The sequence below is a fragment of the Amborella trichopoda genome, chromosome 6, assembly GCF_054954075.1.
Source record: "Amborella trichopoda isolate Santa Cruz 75 chromosome 6, AtrichopodaSantaCruz75HAP2 v2.0, whole genome shotgun sequence".
In the NCBI taxonomy this organism is placed as follows: Eukaryota; Viridiplantae; Streptophyta; class Magnoliopsida; order Amborellales; family Amborellaceae; genus Amborella; species Amborella trichopoda.
The window spans coordinates 6,534,008-6,547,704 of NC_142341.1; the positions used below are offsets into that span (position 1 = coordinate 6,534,008).

Here is a 13,697-nt window from a genome sequence, read left to right on the forward strand (position 1 = left end):
TTATTTTTTTTTGACAAAAGTACTAACTTGTATTAATTGTAGAACATTACAAGTCAACAATAATAAAAAGACCAGAAACAATGAATGAATCCAAAGTAGCGCCCTTCTATGTTTTTGGCAACCCTATAAACATGCTGAAAAGTCACATGCCTGTGAAGTTAAATCCACAACATGAAACCACAAAACATGTCGCATCCACGGTACGGTGGTCTCGTTCCTTGTTACACCAATTCACAACATTCATTGAACTCCCTTTTATTATCAACAAATTGCCCAAATATCTCTTCTTCTATATTAACACGCTTTGCAACAAGGCATGAATTTCAGCATCATTGGCCGAGACCACTCCACAGGAACCTGCAAAATAATTAAGTATTTTGCCCATATAGTCTCTACAAATCACCCACTCTTGCCACACTTGGATTTCTCATAGAGGAGCCATCAAAATTCAATTTACATCAACTTTCTATTGGTGATTCCCATCTACTTCTCAGTCAATACATACAAACTTATTTTTTTTGATATTTTTATTAGATTCTCTTATTTTTAAAAAATGAACATTCAAAACTTCAAGTGATTTGAATTTATAAAATAAAAAAAAATTAAAATATAAAATACATTTGTGACTATTGGAATGGCTCAAATTCAATCTAAAGCCATTGGGCTAATATTGTAACTGTTATAAAAAAGCATTTATTTCATACTAAAAATATATCCCATTCAATGTATTAAGGTAAATTTGCTGAGTGTTCTCTCATAATTTTGTTGCTTAGATTAAGAGAAGAGTGTCTCTCTCTAAAGTTGCTTAGATTAAGAATAGTGTCTCTGATAATGTTGTTACATCTTTCATGGAACAAGCAACCAAATCCCCTCTAAAGTTACTTAAAATTGAGATATGCATTGTTTATCCTATCCATTTGAAGTGGTTGAGTTGGGTGGGATCCATTTAGAGAGCCATTTACCAAACCCATTACCGCCAATCACCAAGCACATCCCCCACAATGGAAACTTCAACCTTTTGAAGGTGCTATTTAGGCCACTCGTTTTAGGAGAAAGAAAACAAATGGAGCCTTCCAGAGGGCAAATCATTCAATAAGGAAAAACGATCAGTGTTTCCAATGGAGGACTTTGAAGTCGAAGCTGCTCTCTCTCTCTCTCTCTCTCTCTCTCTCTCTCTCTCTCTCTCTCTCTCTCTCTCTCTCTCTCTCTCTCTCTCTCTCTCTCTCTCTCACAAAATAAGAATGACTTTGAAGCCTGTTCTATCTATATCTCCCTTAAAATGATTTTGAGAGATGGACTCTTTGTCTCTCTCTAAATAAATTTGAAGCTTGGTGTCTCAGAATAAAATTGAATCCTCTCTCTCACATGTGCTGCATATGGTTTACTTGCTCATTTTCACTAAAAACAAGCCCACTGGTTGGCCTAACACAACAAAAATGGAACCAAGCCCCCCGATGCTCACTCATGGGAGATTGCTAGATCTATAAGGGGGAACTGACGAGTGCCGGGCCCAACTTTGGAGAGAGAGAGAGAGAGTGAGAGACTTATCTCAACATCAAGGTTTTCGAAATTGAAGGAACTGCTCTATTTTTCAAAGTCAATAACCGCATTTGTTAGTTTTCATAAATCAAGAAACTGTCATTTTGGGAAAGGGGCTGGGTCGTAGTGGTGGCATCCCCATACTTTAGTCGCACATTGTACTCTCCACTCCCATTCACAGTTTCAAAAATCTAACCATTTAAAAAATAGGTAGGCACCAATATTCCCACTGAATTACCGAAGCAAAAAAAAACTGTCCTTTTCAAACACATAAAGAAAAAGGGAATGGACCTCTCTCTCTCTTTTCTTTTTTTCTTTTTTATGAGTAACAACATTAAAAGGAATGGATTTTTTTTCTTTTTTTAGCGGTGAGCGAAATTTTATTGAGAGTATAAAGGAGGTACAAAGCAAGGGCCAAGAGGCCCCAAGAAAAAGTAAATAAAAGAAAAAAACAAAGACAATTACAAAGATGTTACACCCTTAGCAAGTGCATCGAGTAAGTTCCTCTCTCTATTAACATGTGAAAAAAAAGGACCTGCCTCCCTTGTAGATGAAAATGTATTTCTGCCATCACATCGTTCCTCCATGGTACAGAAAGGGGATTTGTGCAGCAGTTAATCACATTAGAGAAACCCCGAAAATCCAATAATAAAATGCTGAAACTATTGATCAAGATTAGATTCAACACACACAGTAAGACTTACCAATTCAACTTTCATTAGCCAAACAGTAAGGCAATATATCATGCGTCGTCCATATTATGTGGCCCCTATGGTCTCTCAAGAGTCCTTTATCAGCAACTGCCCCATTGTTTCTCATGCGCCTGTCAAAATTCATCACCACCCATTGTGCAGGTGGTGGTTTCCAATCTGCCACCTTTCTAATACGATGTTTTTTCATGAATAGTACTTGTAAGAAATTGGTCTAGAAATGCTCTTCCAATAAATTCTCGAAGTCCATCTGAGCAATGTTGTCACGTCTTTAGTGAAGTCTCGCGCTTCGACTGTGCGGCACTAGTGCACTCAACCCTTTTGAGTATGAGTCAACCTTCCCACACTACTACGCACCACCCACGCACAAGCACCACCAATTGAGCACAATAGAAATTAACCAAGTGTGCACCGCACAAGAGGAACCAACATACACTCAAGAGAGGACAAAAGATTGAATACGGAGAGCTTTGTATTCACTAGAACACTCAAATGCTTACAACTTTATGAGGTGCCTCCCAAATGAGGAGTCCTCCTTATATAGGCACTTGGCCTTAAAACGAATGGTCAAGATCTATACAAGTGTAAACCATCCAACAATTACGAACATTCTAGCCCATACAACATTCTATAGAGTACTCTTTACAGCCCTTTCTTAGGATAGATTGAGAAACCCTCTAGACTCTCCATGCACTAACTAGAGTTCTCTAGAACCTTCCTGGCACAAGTGATAAAAAATATATAAAAACTATTGTACATGATGTACAACCCAACATAGGGACAATGCAGCATTCTTTAGGGCCCTGACATGCTTCCCCACCTAATATGGCGAAGTCCTCGTTGCGCTTCCTCCATGAAACGAGCCGTAGCGTCTCTACGTATTCCCAGCTTGCTTGTTGTTCGACTATTTTCTCCACTTAGCCAAGTACTTCCTCCACAGTGATTCTCCTCATCGATGTATCGTTCGACTTATAAGGACATTCTTGGCCTCCTTGCCCTCAGGCAGTGCACCATAGCAATCATTTAGACTGCCTTTCCTTATGAAGCCACCCATCCTGCATCCAAAAGCACCTAGTATTTCCCTTCTTTACCACTTGTCACATACCACCCCTTGGGATCGGCAAGCCACCACCAGGTACTCTTGCTTGGGTGTTGTCAACGTTGCCTTCCTTGGTTCCTCCAATTCTAGAGGAACCTTCTTGTCAAGGACTATAGCCGATGGTTTTGCTCCTAGCTTCCTTTCTATCTTATGGCCTAGGAGCCTTCTTGTCACATATTATAGCCGATGGTTTTGCTCCTGGTTCCTTTCTATCTTATGACCTAGGAACCTTCTTGTCACAAACAATAGCTGATGGTTTTGCTCCTGGCTTCCTTTCTATTTTATGACCTACCTCCTCCTAGCCTTTTAGGTAGCTTTGGTGACATCCTGTCCTTGGATCCCTCCAAGGCACATTCAACTTCATTAGCCATTATTCCTAGGGGGTCCCCTTCTTTGGGTGCTCCCACTAGTGTAGCCAGACGAGTCAATTCCCCCTCCTTGGTGAGCTGCATGGCTGACAGCGTCTTGATGGTTTTGGTGCCTTGCACCACAGCCACCACACACGAAGCTTGTTTTACAAGATACATATTGAGTTTGCAAAAGGAATGGGCACTAGTTTTTACCCCATTAGGAAGTCCATCCCTAGGACAACCTAGTAATCATCCATAGGCACCAAGGATAGGTCTATCTTGCCATGCCATTGCCAACGTAGATATCCACCCCACAAGCTGCACCATTGATAGGTTTGGCATCTAAGTTGACAGCATTAACCCAATCTGTTTTCTTAGCAAACTGTAAACCTAACTGGTTAGCTTCTTTCTTAGAGATAATGTTGTGCATTGCACGAGTGTCAATCATTGCCTTCGTGGCTGTGGCCTTCCCATAGATTTGCGCCTTCACGTACATGAATCCCTTACTTTGGGCCTTGAATCTCGCCATCTCAGCCTTCATCCCAATAAAGAACTGCAGTGACTCCATTTGAGACTCCTTATGCCTCCATCATCGGGGTAATCTAACCTTGCCAAGAGAGATTTTTGAGGGCATCCTTCTTAGGGCAACCCCGGGCCCGGTGTGGTCCATCACATCTGAAGCACTCCACACTTCATGGCTTGGACACATCCCTTTGGTCCTTGTTACTCTTGCATCCTTGCTAACTTTCCCACTTGAGGGCTTGTTAGGTCGTCCTTTACGGTTGGAAACTCTCCCATCCTTAGAAGGTTGTTACGTAGAAGGACTGCTTTTTGTGAACTTGACCAATTGTTCTACCACGCAATAGCTGATGCAGGTCTTACACCCCACATCATTGCAACTCTTGCTCGGCCCATGGTTGCAGGCCTTCCATGAAGTTAAAGAACAATTCTTTCTCGACCATGTCAGGGATCTCCAACATAAGGGTCAAGAAATTCCTTGACATAGTCTCCAATTAATCCAATATGCCTCAATCGTTTTAGGCTCTATGGGCCAAGTACTCCACATTCTCACAATAGAATTGCATCTTAATTTCTTTCTTTAAATCCTCCCAAGTGTCAATTACACAACTACCCCATTCGATATCAGCATGCCTTTTATGCCACCAGAGTGTGGAGGTATCGGTGAGGCACGCAGCATGTACTTTGGCCTTTTCTCTATTTGCCACAGGAAGTTGTCTAACTCTCGGGTGTCCCATAGACCCACTAAAGGCTTTAGTTGAGCATACCTTAGAGGTCTCTTGGGCCACAATGCTTCCATTGCTCACTGCTCACTTCATAGGGGTGAGGTCACTCCTAAGTTCATCAACTTGATCATGTTGCTTCACCAGGATCGCCATCATCTTGCCCTCAAAGGATTCCCCCTCTTTTTGTTGTGTATCTGTCACCTCATTTAGGGCACCCAACGTCTCACTCTTGAGTTCCTCGAGCCTCGCTTCAAGGCCCCTCTATTTTGTTGTTATGGTCTTGCCCATCAGCCAAGGCAAGCTCCAACCATGCTAGCCGTTTATCCGTAGCAAGCAAAGGGTCTTGGGACTTGTCCCTTTTTCCCTCTTTCTTGTTCCCATGAGCTTGGTCACTATCGGTCACACCAAAAGCCACAGTGTCATCCCTTTGAACCACAAGTAGAGTAAGCTCCCACAATCCTAGCTTCGATACCACTTGTCATGGCCTTAGTGAAGCCTCGCACCTTGACCATGCGACACTCGTGCACTCAACCTTCTTGAGGACAAGTCAAGCTTCCCACACTAGTACGCACCACCCACACATAAGCACCACCAACCGAGCACGATAGGTGTGCACCACACAATAGGAACCAACACACACTCAAGAGAGAGGGATACAAGATTGAATAGGAAAAACTTTGTATTCACTATAACCCTTAAATGCTAAACAATTTTCTGAGGTGCCTCCCAAATGAGGAGCCCTCCTCCTTATATAGGCACTTGGACTGACAACGAATGGTCCAAATTTGTACAATTGCCAACCATCTAACGGTTAAGAACCTTCTAGCCCATACACCATTTTAGAGTGTTCGGTACAACCTTCCCTTAGGATTGATCTAGACATCCTCTAGACTTTCTATGAACCTCTAGAGTTCTCTAGAACCTTCCAAGCCCAAGTGATAAAGAAAATAGCACTATTGTACATAATGTACAACCCATCATAGGAACAATGCAGCATTCTTTAGATTAGAGGAGCACCCAGAGGAGCACCCAGACAGCCCCATTACAAGGGCTAAATTTCATCATCAACAGGATGAAAAAATCCTATTTGATCTTATGAAGCATTCAAGAATGAGCTTGCTCTGTTCTTAAAGAAAGTCTTCCACTCTAAAAGGGGCGACATTCACACAGAGATGTCATTAGAGTTTAGCATCAACATCTTATTGGTCCATTACTCCACCATACCATAGTTTGGGAGCTCATGACCACAGCAATCGGTATTCTCTTCCACACACAAGCTAAGTTTGCCATCTTAATATTGTGAAGGTCCTTGATTATTCATTACATGAGACATTGGTAATGAGGGCATCCTAATTGAATGGACTCTTAGTGGCTCACACGACTGCATACTGTCACTCTAGCGATAGTAAGGGAGCCACACATATCATATTTAAAAGAAAAAAAAAAGACCCCCAAGATAATTGAATGGACAAAAGACGGGCTGCTAAAATGATCTTAATATGGTGTAGATGGCCAAAATCACGGATGCTGCAGTATATTTCGCATTACTAAAACTATGGAAACAGTTTCTCATCAAAATAAATGGAGATAATAATTGTGACTACTATTAGATACTTGATAAAGTAATCCACACACCATGACCAATTAAAAAGTTTGTAGATATGACTAGCAACAAAAAACACTTCACATGCTCATAACTATCACTGAGAGGATTGACTGCTCAAAAGAATAGTTCAAACCAGTGCTCCAAAAGAAGTCAGGCTTGGACTCACCGGGGTCCCAATCCAAAATCACCCGTTCGACTCACCTGAGATGGATCGAGACTTGGCTGAGTCTGTAGAAAACGAACAAAAAAAATTTCAAAATAAGCTGAAACTTGGGCAGTCCCTGATTTTAACTTGCTAATAGCCAGGGTCATGAGCTGAGATGAATCAGGTCGGCGATCTTTGGAGGGACTAGTTCAAACTCGTAGAACTTCGGCTGAGCCGGTAAAAAAACAACCAAAAAAATATCAAGATAGCATGAAACTTGGAAGGGTCCCTATTTTTTAACTTGAGACTCACCATGGTCCCGAGCTGAGCCAAATCGGGTCAGCAAAACACTGGTTTAAACTCATAGAAAATCGACAAATACATAAAAGAAAAACAAATATTGAAAATGTGATTATATTGAATAGTCTTTAACAATTCAGTCATCCTATCAATATCGAGGGGAAAATTTTAAGGAACTAATGTAATTTTTCAACCAAAACTTCCAACTGAGAATCCATTCCTCAAAGTTTAAAACCGAAATGTCCAACACTTTTTCTTCCTCTTTTCATCAGGTAAGATATGGACATCTAGGAAATTGGCACATGTTATTTCAAGAAAATGGAGAGGCAATGCATTTTTCTCCAATGACCATATTCACCAGAAATTGAGATAACTGCAGTAATGAAACAAGCACAACAATCTTAAAAGAAAGTAGTTAAAAACAATAAAATTATGAAAGTTCCCTCAACTATAAAGTGGCCAACTAATCCGCGGTTTATTACCTTCCACAAAAAGCTAATCAGAAGCAGTTAGATCAGTCAAGAATAATTTTATCTTCCTTTCTAGCTGCTTTTTTCCGCTTCATTTCAGTTTGCACCTCCTTTCCCTTCAGCTCTAGAGAAAAGGAATGCAATGTGGCAGCCAAATCTTCATTTCTATGTGCTGAAATCACATTGAATATGAGCATTTGAATGGTCATATTAGCAACACAATGAAAGTCCATTGCACTTTTTATAAGAATACAATAGAATAGAAAATAATAGCATGTCCTAGAAGAAACAAAAATTCTTGCTGTAAAAGAGAAAAAAGGAAACAGGATCTAGATTAGTTTTGAATAAAGAGATTTATACTATGAGACCATTATTTGTTTGTACAAGGTGGTCACAATCATTTTTAGCCATTGGATGTGAAATCTAGTACATGAAAGTGTTTCACAACATTTGAGAAAGTTTGTTTTGGACTTTGTGCCTAAATAATGACACATCATCAACCACTTGATTTCAAATCTAACGGTCAATGATGATTGTGACCTCTTTGTATCAAAAGTAAATGGTCTCATTATATGCTTTTGTTTGAATAAATATGAGAAGTTGACCCACACCAAACATTTAGAGGCATGCAATTTTATTGGCCTTCATTTGTTTGTTCCTAGTGTAGCATGGTGTATGCACCTATACTTTAATCAGGGAAATGTCATTGATAATTTTTATTGCTGAACTCGGCAGGCTGTAACAGAGGAAGCATGTGCTTTTATACTTTCTAATGGAAACTATTCATAAAACATGGATTGTCAGTAATTGCAGAGCAATGAAATATGCGATGGAGGAGTTAAGAGAGAAGATAGAATCCATTTAAAGGAGATGAATCCATGACTGTAAAACACAATATTAAAAAGGGGCAGTAAAAAATGTCTGACATATGGTATGTTGGGTCATTCAGTATATTTACTAGTTCTTTTTGTTTTTGTTCATAGTAGGAGAGCATGAACATCTAAAATCACAACCAAATTGTGGGATGAACCAGACTTTTGATAGAATGCAATAAAAAATTCACAGAAAAGACTCTCATTAAATATTATCCACATTCGGTAAAGCACATCATGATCTGATACAAACAGACGGAAGATAAGCTTACCGCAAATTATGACATCAGCCACGTCCACTAACTTTCGACCACGATGATGGGCAAATAGTTCCATGTCCTTTGCCAACTGCTCTACTCTTCAAATAGGACAAACTCATCACTTAAAAACATAGTCTTCTTAGATTTAAATATAAAAGTCACTAAATAAAACAAGTGAGAATTTAATAAAACTCAAGCATTAAGGGGAATTGTGCTAGGAGGAATTGTTAATAATGCAGAATCTCAACACCATTTTTCTCTACTTTAATATATCAATGGATCTTTAGTGTGAAGCCAATAACTGATAACAGTTAAAATAGGAGAAAAATGAAAGAAAGCTAAATGAAAATTGACATTTACCTATAAATTTGAAAGTCAATTGAGCAAGGCACACCATAACTGGCTGAGAAACCTCCATACCATATTTTTTAGCTGCAGTTTTCCAAAAAAATGGAGAAACCAAATTAATAAAATAAATAAAACACCACTCTAGTTTCTGACACTATAACCCCCCAAATCTCTTAAAGAATGCATAAAGGTCATGAAAAGTTCGCTCATATTGCAATTTATTACTACAATATTTTCTCAAAACTCCTAAAAACGTCAACAAAATCTTTGAAAATTTTCTACAAGAATCCCAATTCCTCAAATGTGATCGAATTCAGAAAATCCATAAAAAATCCCACAAATTCTCCATTGGAAAAAAAAAAAAAAAAAACACATTAGTATTTGTTTAAATTTATATTGTGATCATAATCAGAAAAAAAAAAAAAAATGGAGAACGATTGGGACAAAACTTTCCCAGAAAAAAGCTCAGAGAGAACCAAGAATCTAGATAGAGGTATCCAAAAAGCAACATGATTTCTCAAAATCGCCACAAAAGGACCAAACAGACCATTCACACAAGAAATCCATAGAATCAAAATTTATATAATAATTCACATCAATAATTCCAGACCAGTTAGAATAATCAAAACAACAAAATAAAAGCTAAAAATATCTGGTATAAAGCAATTGGAAGCACTCGCATCACGTCAATAACATGCATTAAATCCATAGACATCTTTGAATCAGAAATCGCACATTAGCCATTTTTTAATAAAAACCCTAAATCGTTATCCTTGACCGTCACAAACCAATCCCAAATCTGAAAAGCACCTGATCTTAAGCATAACCAGCAACTTTTACAGTGATTCTCCACCTAAGAAACATGAATAAAAAATGGAACTTCCATAGTACTTTCGAGATTCGGGTTTAAGAAAGGTGATCATCACTCTATCTTTGACCCTAGGAGGTTAAAGATGAGAGTCAAACCTTCAGTTTCAGCAATGGAGATCACAGAGAGGCGAACCCTATTCTTAAGCAGTTCAGTCTTTCCATCGTCTCTGAGAACTGAAAGCCCTTCGTCTTCTTCGAAATCGCTGCTGTGTCCTTCCATTGGAGCATGAAACTGAGACCCTTGAAAACCATGTCCTCGGATTTAAATATTCTGACATTAAAAAAATGGCGGGCTTGAAGAACCGACATTTTTTTGTTTAAAATTAATAGGGTAATTACGTCTTAATTTTAGGTTTATTAGAAAAAACCGTATACTTTCGTATGTTTAAGGTTACAACCTTAAACATCCCAATTAAGGCGTACTTCCAAACTTTAACATAACATGCAATTTTGGTATAAAAGATTCTTAGGAATTTTTCAAAATTTATTTTCAAATCTAATTATAAAATTTAAAACCCAAAAATCGTTAAAATCAAGCAGATCTATAAACATATGAAAATCTTAAAAATGTATGGTCTAGATAATGTCTTGCAAGATGCATTATTTCTGGGGTGTGGTTTGTATAGTGCCTAGGCTCCAAAAAATCAAATTATAGCCTACCTTCAAATAGTGTCGAAAAATGTGGTTGCAATACTAAAATTATTTGTAATAGCCTTAAAATATATTTTTATAAAATTTAAAGCTTAAAAAATAGTATAGATCAACAAATCTATGAAAACTTGAAAATCTTTAAAATTAATGGTAAAAAAATGCATTACAAAATACACTATTTTCACAACTTGAAATACATTTTTTTCTCATGCCCATGCATCTTGATGTTGAGATGATTAATTTGAAGATATTTGGGCATCAAAACAACCTCTTCTAGTAAATATTTAAGGTGGGCTCACATTCGATTGTTTAGAGCTTCAGCTCTGTATAAACTTTACCCTTATTTTTGGGACTCAAACAAATTTTTTTTTTTTTATATGATTAATTAGAGAGTTTTTCACATTAAAACGACTTTTTTTTTATGGATTTTTTAGGCGAATCTATAGTTCTACATTTTAAGGTTGGAACCTTATATGAACTTATTCCATACTTAAATGACCCGTAAAGCAGTTTTATAATACCGCTTTTTGCGTGAGAAACGGTCTCCAAAACTGCTCTCGTTCTATTTGTAATAACTCTTTCCTCGAACCTATATAAATTGGGTGTTCTTTTTCTCCTTCTCTATTTTTTAAATACAAGGTGAAATTTTTTAACTGAAAAAAGATTAGTTTAATCAAAATTTGTTCTTTCTCAGTGGGAATTAAGGTCCACGAATTTTTAGATTAGCTTATCGGATAAATGCAATTACTTTGAAGGAATAGTGCTCTTTAAGGGTTTCTTTTTTCTGGTTAATCTTTGAATTTGAGGTTTTTATTGGGCAGTTCTCTGAAACTTTGACAATTTGAAAGTTCTGGTGTGTCGAAGCTTTTTTCTGATTAAAAAAGGTAATTTTTTTAGCTTTTTGGTGCACAAGGTTAATGCAGGATATTTGTTTGACTGCCGGAGAACTTTTATAGCAGCCTGAAAATTGTTTTGTTCACTGGAAAATTCCTATAGTTGCTGGAAAATTGTTGATGTGAGGTTTACTTGCATCAAAGTCTGGTGTCTATTAAAACTTGAATTATTTAGATTAGCCTACAGCTCGTTTTTTCTTTTTTGGTGTTCCTCACCGCAATAAAGTTTTCGAACTTATATTGTTTCATATAGGACTTTTTGACGTTCTGATTAACGGTAGTTAATTACCGTAATAGTTTTCGGAACTATTTAAACACAGTGATGTCTAGAAACATAAAACCATCCGTGAAGGATATTTTGGTAAAAAAAGATATATAAAAAGTGAAAAAAGAGTGTAGAAGAGGTTCATAAAAATATAGGTTGTTTTTTTAATAAACCTAAAATTAAGATATATTTCTAATAATTTATCTTATTTTTATTTAGATCACCTATTTGCATATGCTTTATACTTTGAGACGGCATATTGTAGAAATGCAATTAAAAAAGCTAACCTTCATTATCGTTAAATTTGATTTGCCCCGCTAGGGCCTTACCCCAACTTATCTACCCAAAAAGAAATGTCAAAGTGTTTGGTAATTCGGCCAACTCACACTATTCTTGTGCAGTCCCTTACAAAATATATTTCAAAGATGTATTTTCAATCTAAAATTTTAGAGTTCAATAATCTCAACCAATGATCTAAATTTGAAATTTTTCTTTTTCAAAAAAATATAAATGTTATTTTTTTAATCCATTTCTTCACCATCCATTTTAACTTTTAGTGAATGTAACATTTCTTGACAGTCATCTTAAAGATAGACGTCAGATAGACAAGGGACCGCTTAGTAATAGGTGAGTAGGCTGACTCACCAAAAATGTGTCCTAAAAATATATATAGGAGCAATGATCAAATGCAATAGTTGTATCATAATATAATGAAACGACACTTTTAAAAAACTATGTTTATGGTATTTGTATGACCCCAAATTTTACGCACACACTCTCTTCATCTCAACAATCAATCTCCCCCCGAAAAAAAAAGTTCAATTTGCAACCTAGATATGGTCAAAATGGATCCCCTCTAAAAATGAATGTAGACCATTCATTTTGTGAATTTCAATATCTTAGCCTTTGTAAACTCAATTTTTTTTTTTTTTTTTTGTTTTAACATTGTTAATATAATGATTATAAAGCCATCCAAAAAAATTGAAAATGAAAAAATCCTTCTAAGGCCTAAATCTAAGCATCTCACCAAAATTAACGCCCTATGTTAATTGGGTTAAAAAAATACTGTCTAAGTTGTGTTTTCAATTTTTTCATTTTTTGTAATTATTCATTAAAATGAAAAGAGTGCATATTTCAAAATTTGGATCCAACAAATGGCCATAGAGATGGTTTTTAAGTATTGTTGCATCATATTACTATACAACGGTTGCATGAAATCATTGCCCCTATGTTAGGCTATTCTACATAGGACACGGTTTATATGAGTTCATGTAGAAATGAGTTACGTCTTACAAATCTATTTTTGAAATTGATTTTTGGACCTAATGTTTAAGGACATGTAATCTCTAACATGGAGATTACAAGTATGAATAAATAAATAAAATTTTAAATTTTAAAATAATAAATTTATTAAGAAAACATTTGGACTGTTACTTTCAATTATTTTTAGATAGATTACCTATTTGCATCCATCTTTAAGATGGATGCTTTATACCTCGAGGACCACAAATGTAGAAATGCAATCCCTGCTGCATGAAACAATTTCCTTCTACATATGAGTATTTTTTTAAGATTATCAACATTGTTGGACACTTGATACCCTTACTCCACTATGTAGTAACTTATTTATTTAGGAGTATTTTAAGTAATTAATTAATAATAAAGTAGATATTTGTTTATAGAAATAAAAGCATTTATTAACTCTTAGTGAAGGATGACGTGATCCACATGATGTGTAACATCACCCACATGAAACAATGATTGTTTTTTAACTACTAGTAAAATACTACTAATTTCTTATAGAAATATCTATCATGCTTCTTCTCATGACTAAAAATGCCCTTACTAAAAAAAAATTGTTTTACAAAACAAAGGGCAATGAGTATCCAAAAATATTGAGTAGTACATTAAAGAAATCTTATATGTTGGGTACATGGTTTTCTATTCAAATTATATATTTATAATATGTATACTTACATTATTATATACTATGAGACAAAATATTTTTTTTACAAAGAGACCACAATTACTCCTAGCTATTAGATATCAAATTAGAGGGCTTAGGGTGTGTTACG

At 36.4% G+C, this 13,697-nt stretch overlaps 1 protein-coding gene across 7 annotated transcripts; it reads right to left on the reverse strand.

Moving 5' to 3' along the window:
- Window positions 1–269: 269 nt before the first annotated feature.
- LOC18434334 (Histone superfamily protein) lies at window positions 270–10,474 on the reverse strand. 7 transcript variants are annotated; one of them, XM_020667439.2, is made up of 5 exons: window positions 9,910–10,469; window positions 8,956–9,027; window positions 8,608–8,688; window positions 7,476–7,635; window positions 270–357 (listed from the first exon to the last, which is right to left on the reverse strand). In XM_020667439.2, the coding sequence occupies exons 1-4, from the start codon at window positions 10,031–10,033 to the stop codon at window positions 7,508–7,510; spliced, it is 405 nt and encodes a 134-aa protein (XP_020523098.1). In that variant the 5' UTR covers window positions 10,034–10,469; the 3' UTR covers window positions 270–357; window positions 7,476–7,507. The 7 variants fall into 7 exon arrangements, 6 of the variants coding, with proteins under 6 accessions (XP_020523098.1, XP_020523096.1, XP_088724948.1 ...); XR_016056927.1 differs by lacking the exon at window positions 270–357 and adding an exon at window positions 6,525–6,776 and having other exon boundaries at window positions 8,608–8,693; window positions 9,910–10,065; XM_020667437.2 differs by lacking the exon at window positions 270–357 and adding an exon at window positions 6,525–6,776.
- Window positions 10,475–13,697: the final 3,223 nt, after the last annotated feature.